This window comes from Lytechinus variegatus, chromosome 7 (genome assembly GCF_018143015.1).
Source record: "Lytechinus variegatus isolate NC3 chromosome 7, Lvar_3.0, whole genome shotgun sequence".
Lineage (NCBI taxonomy): Eukaryota > Metazoa > Echinodermata > Echinoidea > Temnopleuroida > Toxopneustidae > Lytechinus > Lytechinus variegatus.
The window spans coordinates 6,098,499-6,121,038 of NC_054746.1; the positions used below are offsets into that span (position 1 = coordinate 6,098,499).

General features: G+C 34.5%; 1 protein-coding gene across 1 annotated transcript; it reads right to left on the reverse strand.

Annotated features, from left to right (window-relative positions):
* Positions 1-1,749: 1,749 nt before the first annotated feature.
* Positions 1,750-22,421, reverse strand: LOC121418300 (crooked neck-like protein 1). The gene is made up of 14 exons (XM_041612084.1): positions 22,284-22,421; positions 19,429-19,518; positions 18,469-18,623; positions 16,811-16,894; positions 16,117-16,358; positions 14,451-14,626; positions 13,688-13,849; positions 11,584-11,784; positions 8,569-8,709; positions 7,551-7,697; positions 5,969-6,163; positions 5,353-5,508; positions 3,620-3,712; positions 1,750-2,012 (listed from the first exon to the last, which is right to left on the reverse strand). Exons 1-14 carry the CDS (start codon positions 22,323-22,325, stop codon positions 1,881-1,883), a joined length of 2,016 nt encoding a protein of 671 aa, XP_041468018.1. The 5' UTR covers positions 22,326-22,421; the 3' UTR covers positions 1,750-1,880.
* Between the last annotated feature and the right edge of the window lie 119 nt (positions 22,422-22,540).

Below are 22,540 nucleotides of genomic sequence, written 5' to 3' on the forward strand. Positions count from 1 at the left end.
GCTCCTTTTAGATACACAAATGTCATCATAAAGTACCTAAAAATTGGTTCATGAGTGTTGGAAAATTCACAAAATTGAACACTTTGGGGCAAAAATATTGTCTAACTAGTGGAATGCCTCTGGCTGTCTCACCTGTATCACACGATTCAGTATAGCAGCAGTGCTGACTTTGAAAACTACTATAAAATAATTATTCACAAGAAACACCATTCATATAATGATACAATATTACATTCACTGACATTTGACCTTGATCATGTGACCTAAAACTTGTCCGTGAAAATTGATTACCCATATATCCACATTTTAAACATTATATCCATAAACTTTGAAAGTTATAACAGCAATCTAATAATTACATGTAAAATGGCCAAAGTTCAATGACCTTAAATGACCTTTGACTTAGGTCATGTTACCTGAAACTCGAACGAAATGTTCAAAGATACTTATGTCCAAGTTTCATGAATCTGATCCATAAACTTTCAAAGTTATGATGGTAATTCAACAGATACCCCCATTATGGCCAAATTTCATTGACTTTTGACCTTGGTCATGTGACCTGAAATGGGCACAGTATGTGCAGTGATAATTGATTACTCTTATGTCCAAGTTTTATGAACTAGAACAATAAAATTTCAAAGTTATGATAGTAATTCAACTAATACCCACAACTTGGCCAAAGTTCATTGACCTTAAATGACCTTTTTGACCTTGATCATGAGACCTGAAACTCGCACAGGATGTTTAGTAATACTTGATAAACTTATTTTCAAGTTTCATGAACTAGGTCCATATAATTTCTAAGTTATGCTGTCATTTTGGTGTTGACCCCACCGCCGCCGTCGGAAAAGCGGTCACACTCTGCTTCGCAGGTAAGACAAAAATTATGGCAAAGATAGTGAAAAGGTTAAGAGGAAGTCTGCTCATTAGCAAGAATTATGATCATTGTATTAATCATTTTATGCAATTTTGGCGCAAGCCTCCATTTTAACCCCACACAAAAAAAACATTCCATGTTTGCTCAAGCATGAACGAAACTAAATTTATCTAATGGCATTTGAAAGACTTCAGAGCACCTATTAAACCGAAATATAGACATCAAAATTTGACACAAAAACTTTATAGACTTTTCACATCTGTCCCGTTTTTTTTTATAAGCACTGTAGAATTTCATTTGGCTCGACTACAAGTCATAAGCCTACATGGGGTGAGTTCCCTCCAAACACTTTGTTGCTGAGCTGTCCCTACACTCTATACAAAGGTTCTCTAGTCCAAATATGATTAAGGCAGAGTGGTTCCAACCGAATGCACGTCTCTTCATCTCCCCTGTAGATAGGCTTCACAAATATCCCGCATGAATGCATTTCCATCATGTCCAGTTCCCTCTGCAGTCTGCATAGCTCAACCTTCCACAGTCTAGCAACTGCCAAACTCAAAGCATCATTTCAGACCAGAATATGCAAAGCGTGTTTCTACATCTTCTAAGTCAGAACTTGACCAAGTCAAGCAGATTTTTGTGGTTCCAAGAGGTTTGACTCAGGCACTTTCCCCTATACTGCCGCGTTTCACAGGAACTGTGCAATGGTGCGAATGTGATCTTGTGAGTGACAATCATCACCAGGATGGTTTTTCAACTGGTCTGTCATGTTGTACAAGAACTGCAATGGAATGGATATGACCTTGTAAGCGACCTTGCGAGTGACCTTCTGAGCGACCTTGAGAGCCAACGGTCACCAGGATGGGTTTTCACCTGTATTTTCATGTTGCACAGGTACTCCTGCATAGGTATCTAAGCGACTTTCTGAATGACCTTGTAAGCAACCTTGAGAGAGCGACTTTCTGATTGACCTTGAGGGTCATTGGTTATCAACATGGGTTTCTCATGAGTTGTCATTGGTTTCAGCCATCTTCTGTTTCCACATCTTAGCCATAGCGAGCAGCTTGAGGTTGGATTGGTTTGTTTCGTCTGAGGGGAAGATGTAGTCGTAGTACTCCTCCCATCCTGCATCCGACTGTAAGAGAAGAGAATACATAATAAATCGGTTGATAAGTCAACGTCAATCATTTTCTAAAAAGTAAAAGTCCAGCCAAAGTATGGGCTAAGTTTACAGAATAGGGTGAAATTATGCAAAACCATGGAAATTTCAGCTAAATATGATGTAAAGTGGAATGAAAATTTTGAAAATTGTTAATGTTTGATCAAATTGTACAAATGTGTAATATATAGGGTGTGCATAATATTGGATGTTCATATTTCATTTATTGATTTATTTCCTTTTTAAAATGAATTAATATCATTATTATTATTATTTACTAATGTTGAATCCTAGGAGGAAATATGTTTAAACATTCATTCTGAACTCCATTGAGCTCAGTTTCACTTTGACACATTGGGAGTTAAATTGAAATCTGACCTTGGTAATAAAATGTAATATGGGACAGGAGAAAAAAAAGTAAATAAAATGGTGAAAGTAATCAGACAAGCAATAAGAAATTTATGATTGCTGTAAAATTGAGATCCTTAGACTATGAAAATTTCAAATTGGCAACTGGGTAAGTAATTCATCATCAGGGACTTGTGGTATCCTCCGAAGCATGTGTTCACCTGGTGAAGTAATCAAAATATAACCTAGGTAGCATATTACTTTATGTTCTCATGAAAGAAAAATACAATTTGAAGTACAGGGTAATTTTTTCATTTTTAATGAGGTTTTAGCAATTATTTGTATATATTGAAGAGTAGTCTTTGCCTTACATCACTATGACATCACTATGACATCACAAATGCAGCCAATTTGAAGTCTCCATTGATACAGGGATTACCATTTTTTACAACTTTAAAAAATTAATAACTCTCTCATCATTTGTCCGATATTGTTCAAACCCTCACCTATCAACTTGTCCAATTTTTTTCCCTCTAAAAACAACTTCTTATTGAGGATGGAACCCCCTTTGAAACAAAACCCAATTAAAGTGATTGGTTAACATTGGTTTGACTTCAAAAAAATCTGAGCTAGGTCACACTTGTCACCTGTATCTGTGATATGTTACAAAAATGAAGCCCAGAAAAAATTGCGTTAGAAAATAATTATTTAGTGCTTCAAAAATTGAAATATAAAGTGACCGGAAACACCATCTTAATTTCATCCCATACACTTATGTGTACTATTTAGGCGTCTATAAGACGCCTATTTACAAAATCAGGGTTTGCCTTGTAGTTTTAGCTTTTCATTCTCAATAATGGTTGTTTTCAGGGTTTATTAGTTCTAATACATGCACTTGTACACATGTTTCATATTGGTTTGAGAATTTTTTAAATCGGCTGCTAACCCTTTAAGCCCACACCATATATTATTGATAACGCCAGAATTTCATGGGGAATTTTTTTTCTGAATCAATCAAATGACACAAATAGTTTTTACTACCTGTAATCAATAGCAAATGAGCCTTAGACAGTTCACTGATACAGTGAAGAATTCCTTAAAGGTCTAAAAAATCGATAGGTGATGCCCAATGTGCTTCCACCTAGATATATTTTCCTGTAGGTGTAGTCAGTCTCTCAAGAAATTTTGACATGGACTTACAAAGGCACGACTACAATGAATAGAATTCTACTTACCCCATCTTCTGTCTGGATCTTTCTCCTCTTCTTGACCTTGTTTGGCATCTGTTCTTGAACCTTGGCTACACTCTCATCATCTCCAAATTCATTCTAGAAAAAAAAATGGTATTGATAAAAAAATATAATCGAAGTTCAAGCCTTGGAGGGGCCTGGTGGAGGATAGCATGAAATATACATTATTTTGGGTCAGACTGACATTTCACAACATGAATGCTGGAAAAATGTTTATGAAACTGAAAATTAGGAAGTTGAAATTGAGCCACAATGCAAGGGGAAAATACACAATGGCTCAGCGCAGTCAGTTCCATAACTATTCAAAGTGGCACCCTTATGCTGTAAAAAAGCGTTGGTAAAATGCTATCGAGTACACTAAACAGGGTATTTTAAAATAAATACCCATTTGAAAATCAAAGAACATTTTCTCTTCTCAAGAATTAGATATTGATAAATTCATTTAGTTTGGGTGAAAGAGAGGGAAACACAAAGGCTTGCTAAAGAGATACATACAATTAACTCAAAGTCAAATCCTTTTGGACAACATCCGTTCAAGCAAAGACAAATTTGACCTAGAAAAGGTACATTACCAGACCTGCCAACCTCTGGAAATGAAAAATTGTATTTTGTAATACTGTATTTTCCCCCAAAAAGTGTATAATAAAATGCTTGGCGTACTCGCTCATCGTGGCGCTCAAGCTGCATGCAAGCTAACATGCGCACTGCTCTTGCAGATGAAAAAAAAACATTGAAAAATATGTATATCTCCACCCTGGTTTTAACGAAATGATTGAAAAAAAATCAAGTTACCTGAAATTTCATTGATCTAATAACCATATTTGTGTAGGTTTTATGAAATAGACACATTTAGAGATGATTTTTATCAATAAATTTTTTTTTTGCAAAAACCATATTTTTTAAAGAAAAAACGTACTGCCGTATTTTGGTTGCAAAAACGTAATAAATACGCCTAAAATGTACTGGTTGGCAGGTCTGAATTACACTCTCGATCCCGTAAGACAAAGATTAGCAATGATCGTAGAGCATTTTTCTAGAATTGATTGCAGTTACTGCAATGTACAATCAATCGTAAAAAAACAAGCGCATGATTAGTCGCTATCTTTGTGTTACGGGACCCTGGTGTTATAAAAATTGCCTCCGCCTAGAAAAATATTCTACTTATGCAAGTTTGTTTAACTGTAACAGCAAATATTACAACCATTCCATTATCACCAAACATGGTCCAAGTTCATTTAATATTCACCATTTGTCAAAATAATCATGCCTAAAAATAGGACATTACTTACTAAGGATAATTACTTACATGGATATTGCTCAAATTCAACAGGTTGAAAAGGCAGTGATCTGCAATCTTATTAAAAAACACCCGAGAATGTCACAGAAGCAAGATTGCCAGTCAACGCCATCATGCCATATACCCAGGGCCCCGTCTTACAAAGAGTCACGATTGATCCAATCAATTGTATCTCTGTGGAAATCCATCAGTGTCATAATTTTTTCTCAGGAAATTTGCAAAATGTCTTTTGTAAACAAAGGAGAACACACCAACTTGTCAAGAAATCAATGAATTAATGGATATACATTCATATCTAGAAAAAAAATTGAGCAAACATGCATTTTATATGTTGACTTTGCTAGCTTTCCATAGTTGCCATTGATCGGATCAATCGCAACTCTTTGTAAGACGGGGCCCTGATTTCAAAAACCCGTCTTACCTCAAATTCCTGCCAAGCCTCCAGTAACATCAGCCTCTCCTCTTTCTCCTCTACATGTTTCAATGCCTTGTTTGCTTCCTCATAGATCTGCCTTGATCTCAACACACAATCACCCGATCCGACAGACAGCTCACACTTAGCAAAGCTTATCCAGACCTGCGATGTATCAAAAACATGTATACCAATTACTGATTTTAAATCAACTTGCCCTACATAAATAGGATTTCTACCATCTGTAAGAACCTTAATCTTCTTCTTGTTCTTCTTCCCCACTTGCTTCGAAGATCAGCAGAAAGATCCTGCAGGTATAGTAATTGGCCGGGACCTTGAGTCGGAAATTCCTCTAAATTTCACTCCCCTATCCCTCTTAATCCTCATATTTTTACATAAGCAATAGTAACAAAGAATCAGAAAAGCCATTGTGAGAACTTGGATGCAGTGAAGCTGCTAAAATACATAAGAACATACTTTGGTTAACCATAACAAAGACAGGTTATCTAGAAAATTTCCACCCCTCCCTAGGGCCTTGTACCAAACTAAAACACCAAGTACCTGAATAATTGTGGATGCTTCTCTTTCAATTAAATTGACATGTATGTGTGTGTGTTTAAGTTACCTTGACATGTTGTGTCCTTTCTAGTAGTCTTCTGTACAGACTCCTTGCGTTATCCCACTCTTCTTGCTCCACTTCGAAGTCAATGAAAGACTTCCACAAAACCTCTGGCATGTCAAGTCTAGGTTGACAAATGGCAAGTTCATAGATGGCTCTTGACCTCTCGATATCTCCAAGAATAGTCTCCAACTCTGCATACTGAAATTAAAAAGGTGATATCAAAATGAAATACCAAAAATCCATAATTTATTGTTCGGAATAGACATGAAATGAAATACTCCGAAAATTTGCTTTGCCCAATTGATCGTGGGCCCGGCAGCCACTGTGCAGCGCCAGATCGACAAGGCTCTATCCCTTTAATCGTAGAACGCCAAAACAGGGTAGCAGCAACTCCCATCTTTTAACGTCTTTTGGTCTGACGTGGCCGGGGTTTGAACCCCCGACCTCCCGGTTGTGAGACGGATGCTCTACCAACTAAGCCAACACACCAGTTTGATGGACTCTAAGGTTAAAAGGTGTATTAATATTGCAAGATGAAATTTATGTTAATAGAGTGAACTTTGCTTTGTTCCTTATATTCAAAGACAAAATTTACAAACTTCTAATAAATGAATAAAAAATAACTAAATACAGTTACACATTGTGTAGTGGTATTTTTTGTTATACAAACAGCAAAATTTTCATGAAGACACCTTAAAATAATAAAACCCACATGTAAAAAGATTTAGCAGATTTATGGAGCACAATCTACAATTAAAAGAATATCAGATAAGTCAGAGTATGATCATCATAGTCAAATTTTCTGGAGTTTTCTCAAAGTGATATCTATGCACATGCATGAATCATATATATTTCATATCTTTTGTCTTTCATATTTCTGTCAAACTCTTGAATATTCTCGGTTTTATTTAGTTGAATACTACAATGGCATACCCACTGGACATTTCCCAGACACAATTTATTCTCAGTTAATATTCCATTCCAAAATTTCACAACACAAGTAATTTCAATACCATACTTTATCCATATTGTTTATTTTGTAATCATTTGTGTAATTGTTTGAACAATTTTTTTGGTCATTATCACCTTGTAAATTTGGCCATAGCCAATAAACCATCTATCCATCCATCCATCCATCTATCAGTGGAATGGGGCATTTAATAAAGCTGTGCCTTTGTGACCACCATCCTAAAGAACAGAATATGATTCACACTTATAAAATTAATGTGAGAAATTCTTTGAAATTGTATATGTTTCTCATTATTTAATCATTCTCATCCACTTACAACAAAATTATGCATGAATACATGTAAAAAATCGTACCTGTGAATTCATCTTTACAATTAAGTATTTTTTTCCATTTCTTCCAAGAAACAAAGTTTCCAACATGCATCCCAGTACAGGGGCCGCGGAACGGTTTTCAAAGTGGGGGGGGGGGGGCTGACCATGCAAAAAAATCACAATCCTATGGTCATTTTTACGTTTTTGTACACGGTTTTAGAAAAAAGAGGGGGGGGCTTCACCCCCCCCCCCCCCCGCTTCCACGGCCCCTGAAGTTGAAGGAAGGAATCAAACACGTCCTTACCTTCATCCATGTAGTGCAGTTGGCAGGGTTGAATTCCAAGAACTTCTCATATAGAACCCTACACCGATCAAACTCTCTAAGCTGAAGCTCCATCTCAATGTATGACTTGAACAACTTGTCTTTTGGGCACTTTCCAATTGCTGTACCCTGAACGAATCAATCAACAAAATGATGTGGTTCATTAGGATTTGAAAACATTACTTGATGTGAAAACTAAGAAGTAATAAACTTCTACAACTCGTAATCTTGTTTCAATACAATATTGATATTGCAATTACATAAGATAATTAGTTTTTGTAAAAGTACATTTGACACTTATTTTTCTCAATTTTTTCTTCACTTACATAAATGACCATGGTAATATGATGGTATTGTGACTTTTCAATGAAATAGACAATATAGGCAAATAATTTTAGCAATGTCAGCAGATTATCTTCAAAATATATTTTTTTAACCATATTTTGAATTTTATATTTCAAGGTCTTTAAGATATGGTGTGATTATTTTCCGGAATGATAATTGATTTTAATGAGTGTTTCATATTCACATAGACTTTAAAGCATACTCCCCCAAAATACACCTCTGATTCATTTCCTATCATAACTGATGCTGACTTACATTGACCTCCATGACTACTCTAAAAAATGTATGCATCTTTTCTAAAGAACATTCAGTTTGGTTGCCAAAGTGTGAAACAAACCCAGTTTATATTAATGTTTTTGCTGTAAATATAACTGTTTAGTTATTTTGTTTTCTCGTGTTTTTTACCAATGCGCAGAACTAAGGGGAATTGGCCTCGATAGGTCTTTGGCCTCTGCCAATCCCCTACATCCAATGCATGTTGGCTTTCGTTTACCCTTTCTTTTTATCATTAAATTGATTATTCTTTTTTATTGTTTAAATAATGTATGTATTATCACCCTTTTTAATGGATGTAATTAAAGTGAATTGAATAAAAAAATGTTTCCTGAGATATACCTGTACATGTCACTAGAGAACAATGCTTAATAATCCTTACCATGACTCTCCTTGCTTTCTGAAGTTCTTTCTGTCTGACTTCATACTGAGCCATCAGCACCCACATCTTGGCGAATGTAAACTTCTTATGAGGGATCAGGTCCAGGCACGCCTTGTAAACTTCACGCGTCTTTTCCAAATCCTTCAAAGACAAGATAGTGAAGAAATGGAGCTGGGGCCCGTTGCAGAAAGAGTTGCAATCGATCGCAACTCTAAAAATCATGCGCAACTTGATTTTCAACCAATCAACAGCGCGCATTTGGGACTTGCGTTTGATTTTTTGACTTGCGTTTAAACGCAGCTCTTTCTGCAACAGGCCCCTGGTCAAATGTGTCCACCAACAAACGTAGACAAGATAGTCTAGCTAAGACTGTTGCTTGATATATTTCAAATAATATTTATTTGACCCTGAATGCAATGCTATCAATACATGTTCTATGTTCACTTTCATTCATAATCATGAATTGGAATAATATAAAACTTTCCAACACTGAATCAAAAGGGGGTGGGGACAGGCTCAAACCAAAGCATTGTCTCACCCATCCCGTGCTGTCTTCATTGGGACATGTTCATCTATTTCGTGGCAGGGGTATTATCATTGTTAATGCTCTTTATTGACACATTTAATTCTGTAAACAAGTCAAAAGTTATGGTGATCAGGTTTCTTATGGACATGCAGACAAACTACCCTAAATGACCTTTGACCTTGGTCATGTGACCTGTAAATCAGGCAGGATGTTCAGTAATACTAATGTTAAAGTTTCACTAAGTCCATATATTTTCCAAGTTCTCATGGCATTTTAAAACTCGACCTTGGTTAAGAATTCAATGTTGACACTTCCGCCGGAAAAGCAGTGCCTATAGTCTCACTCTGCTATGCAGGCGAGAAAAAAATGACAAGTTACTGGTCATAAAAGGAGAATGAAATCTTTGGAACAAGATAGCTTGTGTGAAAACAGAAAAATCAAAGAAACAGATCAACAAAAGTTTGATAAAAATCGGACAAATAATGAGATATTTATGAGCATTTGATTATTGCGATCACTAATGCTATGGATATCCTCACATTGGCAATGTGACAAAGATGTGTGATGTCACTTGTGAACAACTCTCCCAACTACTTTTGTATATATTTTATTTAAACTGCCTCTTTTATCACATCTATCAGCAGATCATGTCGTTTTTTCTATAGGAGGGCATGTAATACAGATTTTAAAACTAGTACATCAATGATGTGGAGCTCATCCGGCATCTCGAAACACAATTTAACACAATTTTAATTTCAGCCCAGTTGACACTTTAGTGAATTATATTGGTGACATAATTTGAGGATATAGAATTGAAATTGATGAAGAAATGACATAGGAACATTTTTTGTGATCTATGAATAAATTTCATATGAATTAAGTATTAATTATTATCTAGTCAAAGTTTCTTAACCCTGTGTAGAACCTTGGTGACCCTAATGTAGCTCTCAGATGGAACAAAAATAACCAAAATCAATCAACAAATAAGTAAGCAATTTTTGTGAGTTTTTAAAATATATGAATAAATATCAGATTCAATGAGTTTCACAATTCTATGTTTAAATTTTGTATCACCACCTCATAAAGCAAACAAAACTGAAAATGATCAATAAATGAAGAAGAAAAAACATTTTTTGTGATTTATGAATAAATTTTTCATAAATTAGAATAAATAATTTTCCAGACAAAATTTCAAAATTTTGTGTACAAGTTTGGTGAACCTCATGCAGCTCTACCAGATGGAAGAAAAAAAATCAAAATCTGTCAACAAATAAAGAAGAGGAATTTTCTGTGATTTATGAATACATTTCGCATAAATAATTTTCGACTGAAAATTTTCAAAATTCTGTGTAGAAGTTTGGTCGGCCTTACGAAGTTCTACCGGATGGAAGAAAAATATCAAAATCTGTCAACAAATAAAAAAGAGGGATTTTCTGTGATTTCTGAATAAATTTTGCATAAATCAGCATTAGTAATTTTCTACTGAAAATTTCAAAATCTGTGTAGAAGTTTGGTGAACCTCATAAAGTTCTACAAGATGGAAGAAAAAAAAAAAAAATCGGTCAACAATTGAAGAAAAAGCATTTTATGTGAAATTTTAAAAATATGAATAAATTAATTTCGAATAAATTAGCATAAAAATTGTTCTAGTCAAAATTTCAAAATTCTGTGTACAAGATTGGTGAACCTCATGAAGCTCTACCAGATGGAAGAAAAAAAATCAAAATCGGTCAACAAATAAAGAAGAAAAAGCATTTTATGTGAATTTTTAAAAATATGCATAAATTAATTTCGCATAAATTAGCATAATTGTTCTGGTCAAAATTTCCAAATTCCGTGTAGAAGATTGGTGAACCTCATGAAGCTCTACCAGATGGAAGCAAAAAATTCAAAATCGGTCAACAAATAAAGAAGTAGCATTTTTTGTGAATTTTGAAAAATGTGCATAAATTAGCATATTTAATGAATTTTTTCAAAATTCTGTGTAGAAGTTTTGATTGCCCCACCTAGTGCTATCATATAAAGCAAACAGAATTGAAATCAGACTTCAAATGGCGAAGTAGTAGCATTTTGAAATTGTGGACGGACGACAGACGACGGACGCCACGGCATAAGCTCATCTTGCCCTTCGGGCCAGATGAGCTAAAAGTACATCACAGATAAAAGAGTTTGTATCACCATAAGAAAAAGCAAAAAGTGACATTTTGGGGGTATTTTATAGTCCATCAAATGGAAAGATGTTCATATGTGACATCACACATCCTTATCGCATTGCCCAATGGCACGATCTCCATAGCATTAGTGATCGTAATAATCAAATGCTCATAACTTTCTCATTATTAGTCTGATTTTTCTAAAATCTTTCTTTGCTCTTATTCTTTGATTTTCCTGTTTCAACACAAGCCTATTTGTTTCAAAGATTTCAGTCCCCTTTAAGGTTTCTGAAGTACATGTATACAGCCAGTTAATATCACAAGCAAATAACTTACCCTGACTTCTAATTCTTCGTAGAGGGCGTAGTTGATCCAGAGATAGATATATCTCCTCCATAATCTCTTCTCCTGAGCAGGTGGAATGTTAGCGATAGCTCTCTCATACAGATCTCTCACTGTCTCAATGTCACCGTCAGTCTCCATCAGACGCAAGTAGTCAAACCATGCATCGTAGTTGTGAGGGTTGGTTTTCACCTCCTACAAAACAAAACAAACAAACAAACAGTCAAGACCCAGGAGGGGGAGCATACAGCATAGTCCTAGTGTTGGCTGTTGCATTATACAAAACAAAAAAATAAAGAACTCAGAGGAACTCAAGCAAGAGTATTCACATTTGCTTACTAGATTGAAGAAGGACATGTGTTAGTTGGTTGGAAGACGAATAAAATTCATTTGCAAAAATATCAAAATAATCCTAAATTATCTTTATCAATACTTTTTATAACTTCTTCTTTAAAGAAGTGCTTAATAACCATATATCCATGTGTCTTTTAACTTCTATTTCATTATTGAACATGAATACGGGTAACTTGAAAAATATGAGCTATTTTTATATATAGCAAACACACATTAACTGGTAAATACTTGTAAATACTAAGCAAATGTCTGTCGTGATATCATCAAAGTTTTTCCCTTCTAGTCACGTTCCAGCTGTGTAGAAACAATTGCTTGTCATTCAAAAACTATACTAAATTACACTAAGTTGTACTCTCCCATCATTGACCTAAAATTGCATTTGTTCACCTGCAGGTATTAGATTTGAAGACACACATTTTTTTCTCTATTGTAATGTACCTTTTCTTGTACTATCTTCACTTTTGTTTTTGCTGTTTTCGAGGCACCTTAAGCATTAAATCAAAATGGAAAAGGTGCTATATAAATCTTACATATTATCATTACTCATTATTAAATGGCATGATAATTTGAGAGTTCACATAAACTAGAAAACGGACAAATCGATTCTTGAAGGCTCCACAAATAGGGGTTGAATGTGTGTACCTTAAAACCGAGTTGCCAAAAAAAGAACGTTTTTCCTGAAGAGTGTCAACCCGAGGGAAGCAGTTTATGGAACAAATAGTCATTGATTTTCACTGACAGTTTGTGCTCTGAGCCAATCAGATGCAAGGATTTTAGTAGCTTGTAACAACAAGTGGAATGCCTCTGGCGGTCTCACCTGCATCACGTGATTCAATATAGCAGCAGTGCTGACTGAAAACTACTTTAACTTGCACAAGATGTTCAGTGATACTTGGTTACTCTTATGCCCACATTTTATCAACTAGGCCAATACACTTACAGAGATATGATGGTAATTCAACAAATACCCCAAATGTGGCCAAAGTTTATTGACCTTACATGACCTTTGACCTTGGTCATGTGACCTGAAATGCGCACAGGACGTTCAGTGATACTTGATTACTCTTATGTCAAAGTTTCATGAACTGGACCAATATACTTTCAAAGTTATGATGGTAATTCAACAAATACCCCAATTTGGCCAAAGTTCATTGACCCTAAATGACCTTTGACCTTAATCATGTGACCTGAAACTTGCACAGGATATTCAGTGATACTTGATTACTATTATGTCAAAGTTTCATGAATCAGATCCATAAACATTCAAAGTTATGATGGTAATTCAACAGATACCCTCAATTCGGCCAAAGTTCACTGACCCTAAATGACCTTTGACCTTGGTCATGTGATGTGAAACTCATGCAGAATGTTCAATGATACTCAATCAATTTCATGTCCAAGTTTCATGAACTAGGTCCATATATTTTCTAAGTTATGATGACATTTAAAAAACTTAACCTTAGGTTAAGATTTTGATGTTGATTCCCCCAACATGGTCTAAGTTCATTGACCCTAAATGACCTTTGACCTTGGTCATGTGACATAAAACTCAGGCAGGATGTTCAGTAATACTTGATTAACCTTATGGCCAAGTTTCATGAACTAGGTCCATATACTTTCTAAGTTATGCTGTAATTTCAAAAACTTAACCTTCGGTTAAGATTTGGTGTTCACGCCGCCGCTGTCGGAAAAGCGGAGCCTACAGTCTAACTCTGCTATGCAGGTGAGACAAAAAGTAACTTACTTCTTCATATTGAAACCTTCTCTTGCTGATAATGACGTCCTCTATACCAGCCCTGTCTCCGTATCTCTTCTCATGGATGGTGTAGTTCTTAAAGAGTTCTTGGGCATGCTCCTTATCCATGTTGTCCAGTGCATACTTGTAGATCACCTTCGCTCTTTCATGCTGTGTTTTTCAATTCAAATCAATTTTATTGACCATTAAAAAGACATCAAAATATTTACAAAATAACATGATACAAACAAACTAATACAAAATTTAACAGGTTACAAATTACTTAAAAGTCAGGACCCCTAAGAAGCAAAACTGCTTATAGCCGGGGCCCTACAAATACACAAATATCATAACTGGTAAAAAAATAAATAAAAAAGTTATAGAAAAAATAAACACACACCCACACATCACCACACAATTCAAAAACACAGAAGATAGAATATAATAGAATAGAAGATAGAACAGAATAGAAGATAAGACAAGATAAAAAAAAATGACAAAATTCAACAAACGTAACAAAATATGTCAAATTCCATAAACTTTAAAAACAAAATATATCATATCAAGTTTTGCTTGAAATAGCAAATTTAAAACTGAATCAGTAGAGAATCCTATAGGAATTATCATAATACATGTATCTTATGCCACTGAAAATATATAATTTATACTTTTTAACTTAATCTTTATTTTGTTTGTCATAGAGCCAAGAACTGATAAAGATTTTTGCAAGCGTTCAATTGCTAAATGAACCATGTGACCAAAGTTGACTTACTTCTTTCTGTCTCTCTTCAAACTTTGCAAATGCTATGTAGAGTTTCTCGTCCATGTGATCTTCATAGAACGCTACAGCCCTCTCATAGACACCCCTAGCCAGGCTGATGTAGTTGTGGGATTCTTCAAATCCAGCAAATTTGATCCAGTTCTTCACCTCGGGATGGACATAGACAAGTGGTTCTCAGTCAAGGAATGCAAAATATATATATTGGAAAACATTAAGTGTGCAGAATGTTGCCTTGCACATTTAAATGCAAATGTTGTTCATTTGAGGATGAATAAAAAGATATTGATGTGTTGGCCCTATTAAATACAGAAGAATTAATAACATATATAAATTTACATTTGAGCTGCATGGCCTTGCATGCTATAAATTCATAACGTAATGTGTGAATGAAGGCCCTGACAAAAAAAAAATCATAATATATGCCAAGGGCACTCACTTTTAGTGTATATAAATTTAATCTCAAATTACTTCACCATGGCACTTCCCACTGATACACAGAATGTTTTCATCCCGGTATATCTTTGAAGTTGCTGAAAGGGATTATTCTTCAAGGTTCAAGGGCAAAGTACAAATAAAGAAGCAGAAAGAATGACTACCGGTACACCCCTCTAAACAAAATGGAAAGGCCTAAGGGTACTTACTTTTCTGTATAGACATCACATTGAATAATTTGCCACCTCAAGTATCTCATATTACCAAATTGCAACACACTACCTTCAATATTTTTAATCCCACCCTTTAAACTTTTTGCAATTATTAAAGTTGATTCAAAATATTAATCATATGTTCATTTCTAAATGAAAACTAAAAAAAAAAAACAGTATTGAATCACACAGCAATACCTTAAAGGACAAGTCCACCCCAACAAAAACTTGATTTGAATAAAAAGAGAAAAATTCAACAAGCATAACACTGAAAATTTCATCAAAATCGGATGTAAAATAAGAAAGTTATGACATTTTAAAGATTCGCTTCATTTCACAAAACAGTTATATGCACATCTCGGTCGGTATGCAAATGAGGGAACTGATGACATCACACACTCACTATTTCCTTTGTATTTTATCATATGAAATATTTTGATTTTCTCGTCATTGTCATGTGAAATGAAGTTTCATTCCTCCCTGAGCACGTGGAATTCCATTATTTTAACATTTTGTGCTTCAGGCAAGAAGGTCCTAATCATCAAATTCGTACAAATTGAAATATTGTATAATTCAAACAATAAAAAACAAAATAAAAGTGAGTGAGTGACATCATCGACTCTCTCATTTGGATGTACATGTAATATAACTGGCTCATTCATATAACTATTTTGTTAACAATAAGCGAAACTTTGAAATGTCATAACTTTCTTATTTTACATCTGATTTTGATGAAATTTTCAGCATTGTGCTTGTCTGATTTTTCTCTACTGATTCAAATCAACATTTTTCTGAGGTGGATTTGACCTTTAATATGGTATCCTGGGAGAATATCAAAGCTCTTGGTACAGAAAAGCAATTCACCAACAGGTAAATGAACAACAACTGCAATATATTCCAGACTGCACAAAGACAGAAAGAAGTAGAAGGAGGGAATGTCATTGACGTGCAAGAGTCGGAAACATTTCAAGGGAAAATGTTGACTGAAATAAATGACAATATGTAAAGGATATATCTTTCATAAATCGCTCTCGCACGTTCCGTCTCCTTGTATCTCAGCTCCATCTTGATGTACGAGAACCAGGCTTGTTCTTCGGGTTCCCACTGCATCCATCGTTCAAACACCTGTCTAGCTCCGCCCACATTACCCACAAGCTCCTCCATGTAGGTGTACTTATACCAGAACTGATTGACGCGAGGTAGGATCGTGATGGCTCGATCCCAGATGTTACGAGAATGGTTGATCTGTTTGTGTCTACAAGAATTAAGAACACCCAAAACTATTATTAACACAGAAAGGATGAAATATGCTGCATAAGAGCCTGATAACCCAAAATTGGTTAAAACCAAGATTTCATCTCCGATAAAAATTGAGTTTTTAGCTAAACTTCATAAAACGTATGATTATTTCTACTTTTAGTTATTCAACGACAATTTCCACTGAAAAAGAGTCAAAAAAGTATTATATAAAAAAAAAAAGAAATTTAAAATAAAACAATTTTTTGCCCAAAGTACATCTGATCAGAATTCTTACAAGTCTGTAACAAAAAAATAGCAGTAATAATAGTAGTGGGGCGGTAAAAAGTTAAGTAGAGTATACTGTTAATTTATGCATAAATCAGCATAATTAATCATTCATTAGATTATGGGGAAAATTTTACTACACAGATATAATCACTAGAACGGCACCTACATGTGTAGACTTACTTCATTTCCATCTCTGCATATTTCAACCAGATTGTGACATTTCTGTGCTCCACATCCAAAGCTCTTTCCCAAATTGATCTTGCTCTGTGGAAAAAAAATGTATAAACAAACAAGTGGAAACTTTATATAATAAATTCTATGTGATCATAATATAACATAACATTTGATTTTGAAGGGATCTTAATATCAGTGCTGTGAACACAAATACAAAGAACTGAATAAAATGAAAAGCTTTTTCACAAAGGAAAATATGCAAAAAGAATAGGAAAATAATGGGATAATCACAAACAAAAAAAAAGTTTAAAAAAATGAGCTCTCACACCCATGTAATATAAAGGATTTATTCAAATATCAAGAGTTAAGTCAGATCAATCTCTATTCCTATTTCTCCAGTATTTATTTTGCCATCAATATCAAGTTGAGATTTGTTTTTGTTTTCTAAATCTATTAAGGTTTTTCATTTTCTTTTTCCTTAGTATACATAAAAACAATATATATATATACAGTAAAAATATATACATCGCTTGAATAATAAGTACATATAAACAAGGCAAACGCCAAGCGTTGTCTCGCCTCCATATTGCAGTCATGAAGAGACTGCATGTCAAAACTATGCTATATGACTTCTGAGGCTGTCAGCAGTTTAGGGGTGAATTGTGGTGTGAATACTGATTATAAATGGTGCCAAGAACTATAGCTCATTAAATAAATAACAACAGTTTTTAAAGAATAAACAAGTAAAATACAAAATCTGGTTCAGGTATAGAGAGTACTGAGTTCTGAAGTAAAATGTTAGTGTTAAAAAGTATAAAATTATAAAGTTCATGTCATTAGAGGAACAAAGTAGTGTGAAAGTTCATTGACCTTTGACCTTAATCAAATTCAACTCACATTCGAACCTGACCTGCACCTTCAAGAGATGGACCTCTGTTATGAATTTGGCAATCTCAACTCGAAGCTATAGAAAGTTATTGTGTGTACAACACAGCACAGTGCCAGTCATGGAAAGTTCATTGACCTTTGACCTTATTCAAATTCAACTCATATTTGAACTTGACCTGTGCCTTCAGGAGATGGACCTCTGGTATGAATTTGGTGATCCCACCTCAAAGCTATAGAAAGTTATTATGTGTACAACATAGCACAGTGCCAGTCATGGAAAGTTCATTGACCTTTGACCTTATTCAAATTCAAACTTGACTTGTGCCTTCAGGAGATGGACCTCTGGTATGAATTAGGTGATCCCACCTTGAAGCTATAGAAAGTTATTGGGTGTACAACACAATTGTTGACGACGACGCTGCCGGAAATAGTGATAACTATGTCTCGCTCCACTACGCAGGCGAGACAAAAAGTATTTTTCCTTGTAACATAGGAAATACTGTTTATCAAATCATCCATATATCGAGTTTTTATCATGCTAACATTTTTTAGTGGAAGATGTATTAAACATTTCTGGACCCTTTATTGATACAAAAATTTCAAATAAACAGTCATATATTAAATTGTAGATAAGATGGCAATTTGGAGATGGTAAAGAAATCATTTTGTATACCAACAAGAAATATTCAAAGATAGAGACTAAAAAAAATGGGAAAAGCCATAAGTGCGGTAAAAGCAGTCTACATACAGACATTCTCTTTGCTTATAATCCTTACCGAGCAATTTCATTCTGACTCTCTTCCCACTTGGCATATTTGATCCAGTTTCCGACCATGGAACGGTTTTTGCGGATGTTATCCTCAAATTCTTTCCTCTTTCTCAGTCTGTATTCTTGCAGTTCATCTGGGTCTGTGATCTTTTGCTTTGGAGGCTGGAAGGGATAGATAGATTATTCATATAATTCCCTTTTATTATTCAAGGGAGTGTTTCATGAAGAGTTTTGTCAGTGATTTTTCACTGGCTAAATTGCTCTCGGCCAATTAGATGCAAGGATTGCCAATAGCTTATAACATCTAACTATTGGTGAAAACCAATGGCAAACTCCTCATGAAACATTGGCTAATTTTGCTCTCAGCCATTCAAATGAAAGAATTTCAGTAGCTTAAAACATCTGGCTGTAGCTGAAAATCACTAACACAACACTTCTTCAAATATTCTTCCCCCAGAACGTCAGTTTGTATGAATATGGATTGTCACAATAAATTCTGAATTGATCTGATATCAACGGAAACTGTCATATTTTTTTTCTGATTCTGATATGTCAATATCATATATATATGATATCAAAAGTCATGAAAGAGAACTATATGGATTACATTCTGAATATTTCTTTAACAATGTGGTAGTCATCAAGAATTCTAGAGTCTGTTGGGTCATTAATGTTATCAAATTAAGGAATTGGCCATCTACTGTCAATGGGTTGATTCTCAAAAAAAAAGGTTATTTCATGGGATGAGGACATGTACTGGGACTACATTTTCTGAGAAAATGATGATATATACACAGTAACACATAATAATACATGAAAATGCATTATAAGTCTCTAGAGAGATCATTAAGAATTTTTGTAAATAAATGATTCATACGAGTAGAAAAGATCTAGGGAGGTGTAAGAAAAGGTAGGATAAAGCAAGAAAATGAATGAAAATATATATCATAGTCTTTGATATACTTACAGGAGGAACCAACTCCAGTTCTCTTTCCTTGGCCTCCCTGAGGATCTGTTCCGCAGTAATCTGCACCTCTGCTGGCATTTTGTTTTTGACCTGTTGGAGAATGAATAAAAGAAAAATACAGTAAGTAGTTTTACATTAATGTAACTTTGATTAATAAAACTGAAGGGCAAATTTCGACTTTTTAAAGGGACTTTTACCCTAACTAGGCCAAGCGAAGAAATAAATTAATACTCATATATTAAAGGAATATTTTCAGGGGCGTACCCAGAATTTTCCGGGGGGGGGGGGGGGGCAAATTCGTCTGCCCAAAAATTTGACAAGCAAAAAAAAAAGAAAAGAAATTGTCTTCAACCACAAATAAATGATTTCGTAACAGAAAAAAATTGACAAGCAAATAAGAAAAAAAAGGTCTACAAGTTCAAAAGAGGGGGCACTTGTGGCTCGTCGGGATCATTTGTGATTCGTCATGGGGGCAGGGGTACGTCCATTGCATGATTTATGACTTGTCAGGGGGGGGGGGCAGTCTACCCCACCTCTCTTAGGTACGCTTGTGAATATATTCGTTGATCAAAATTATTGAGTGATCAGCAAATCATCTCTTTAAGATATTGATGCCCATTTTCTGGAACCCAGCAACTGAAAGGTCTGCGCTGACTTAGCCTAGAATCTAGAGGACTCCGTGATGTGAAATGATTTTAAAGACATTATCACGGAGTCCAATGCTGGCTCCCACATATTTTAATTTTGTTCTTTCTCTCTTGTTATGTTTTCCATTTTATTTATTTTGTATACTGTGCATGCATGAATCATTCTGTCAGTTTGAATTGTATGTTGTATGTTTTGATGAGAATTTAAAATAAATAAATGAAATGAAAATATATGCAAATCTCATTATCATCCAACAAACATTTTCATATACAATTGATGCTTATATCAATATCAATTTGTAATTTGTTTGAAGGGAGATTATAAGATAGAGTATGGAATCATGAAATATGATTAAAATTCATGTTTGTTTCTAGATTACTATGTAATCTTTCATCTCGTTGACATTCTTTAAGCCTCAATCAATGAGTATATAAATCTCTGCGGGATAGGCCTGTAATTACAAAGAATTGAATTGCTCATTACATATAGGATGCATAAATTCGCCGTGAATCTTGCTTATCTGATTATTTTCCTGGCATCCAAGAGGCGCTTTTTTCTAAATACGTCCCGTTCTTTATCTTAATTTTTTTGCTTATAAGAATTAATGAATAATAATGATGACACTAAATCAGCTTATCTATACTTCTACTGCAGTACCACTGAAGTATTGATGCAGAAATCAAATTTTGTGATAGGTTTTGTCATAACATCCCAATAAAAGTCAGGCCTTTGTCATGAACCTTTTCCATTTTTCTATAACAAGTTCGTCGCAAGGAGGCGGTGGCGTGGCCTTCCCCATCCTAACGCCCCCCCCAAAAAAAAAAGGACATGAGAAACGGTGAGAGTGAAGGGGAAAGCAGTGGCGAAAAAGATAGCTTTTCGGGATTTTCTTTCTAATTTTTCTCTCTTTCTAAATATTTGCTTCTGCGCAAGTTTGCGAGGAAATCATGAAAATATTGTTTTCTCCTTTGTTTACCTTTCCCCGTCTTCCCATCTCGGCTTAATGGTATCAAAGCAGCAGAATTTTTTGTAATCATAATTATTTATTCTTTACAATATCTTGATGTTTATTTTAAAAGGAGGCAAAGTTGTTTTTAAGTATGTCCTTTCGTTTAAAATCATATTCATTCCTTCCTAATTGCTATATAACAAGCAAAAACGATGAATAACATCAATAAAATCAGGATTCATATTTAAGAAAATCGTAAATTGGTTATTCTAAATGTAAAATTAGAATCTGTAAATATTTCTTTAATATCTCATAATTACAAAGGGAATAATCATAATACAGACTAAAAGTTTCTACATGATCTAGAAATCTCTTAATTATAAAACACAATCATGCTATTCGTAAATGTTATTTTGTTCAGTATATAAAACACACACACACCAAGAGAACAGTCATGCTTTACCCCCCCCCTTCCCATAAACAAAGCATAAAAAGAATGAAAAGAAATATAACAAATGACAAAATAAGAAAAATATTATAACAAACACAGAATGTAACAAAATAGAAATATATATGAAATAAATTACTTTTTTATTAATACAGATTTTTTTTCTTCAAATTAATATGAAAAAATGGTATTGAATTATATGCCTAAATCACGATTTAATTGAATCGAGGCGACTTGCAGAAAGTTTTGACTTTTAGTTACATGCATAATTCATTAAACTGTGTTGTAAAGGCAGAGACGTCATCTTATAAATATTCATATGCGCATGCGCAGAAACTATTTTCACATTCTTCAAACATGGCGATCTCGCGATTGGAACAAAAGTCCGAAAATTGACGCTCTTTTGAAGGATTTCTTAGAATCGTATAGGCCTACATTATTCTTCTTTCAAATGTACAAATGTAAGCTGATTTAGGAACAGTTTGTTTGGTAAGATTGACAGGGGAATCAGATTGACATTAATCGTTAGATTTTTAATTCATTATTATCACCGCTTTTTTAATGCAAAACATCGCGAAGTTTTGTGCTCCGGAGATGATGAAGGGTAGCCTTCAGGACCCCGACACTGTCTGAAGACGTGTCGGGGTCCCCGGGGCATGAAAGGCTGCCGCAGTAATGTGTTACCCTGACCGGAATAACACCTGATTTTTGTTCACATTTAATAATAGCGTGTTATACTTTTTTGGAGAAATTGAAATCATTTCAATTATTTAGTTATTATTGAATGAAGCTATATAAAAGGAAACTTACCTTCGCAACTTTGGGAACTTTACTTTTGCTAGAAGAAGCCATGTTTTGATAGTAATAGTATGAGCGTCAAGACCTTGAAAAATCTTCGAATAGTTGCAAGTTTTTTTCCTCGGAGTCAATAAATTGGCGAACCGTACCACTAACAGCAGTTTGACGGAGATGGCGCTTTGAAATATGGCTTGTTCGAGTAAATAAGAAACTAAAAAGGTATTAAAGTGTTTATAACTCTTACATGCATTGATAATCACTAAATTGTT

Bases quoted from the DNA above. Each gene is read 5' to 3' on its own strand.
- LOC121418300 (XM_041612084.1), bottom strand. From the start codon at position 22,325: ATGGCTTCTTCTAGCAAAAGTAAAGTTCCCAAAGTTGCGAAG. The intron at 11,785-13,687 runs GTAAGTTACTTT...TTTGTTTTGTAG, and splicing joins GAAGGTTTCAATATGAAGAA to GAGGTGAAAACCAACCCTCA. The intron at 6,164-7,550 runs GTAAGGACGTGT...TTTTAATTTCAG, and splicing joins ACTGCACTACATGGATGAAG to TATGCAGAGTTGGAGACTAT.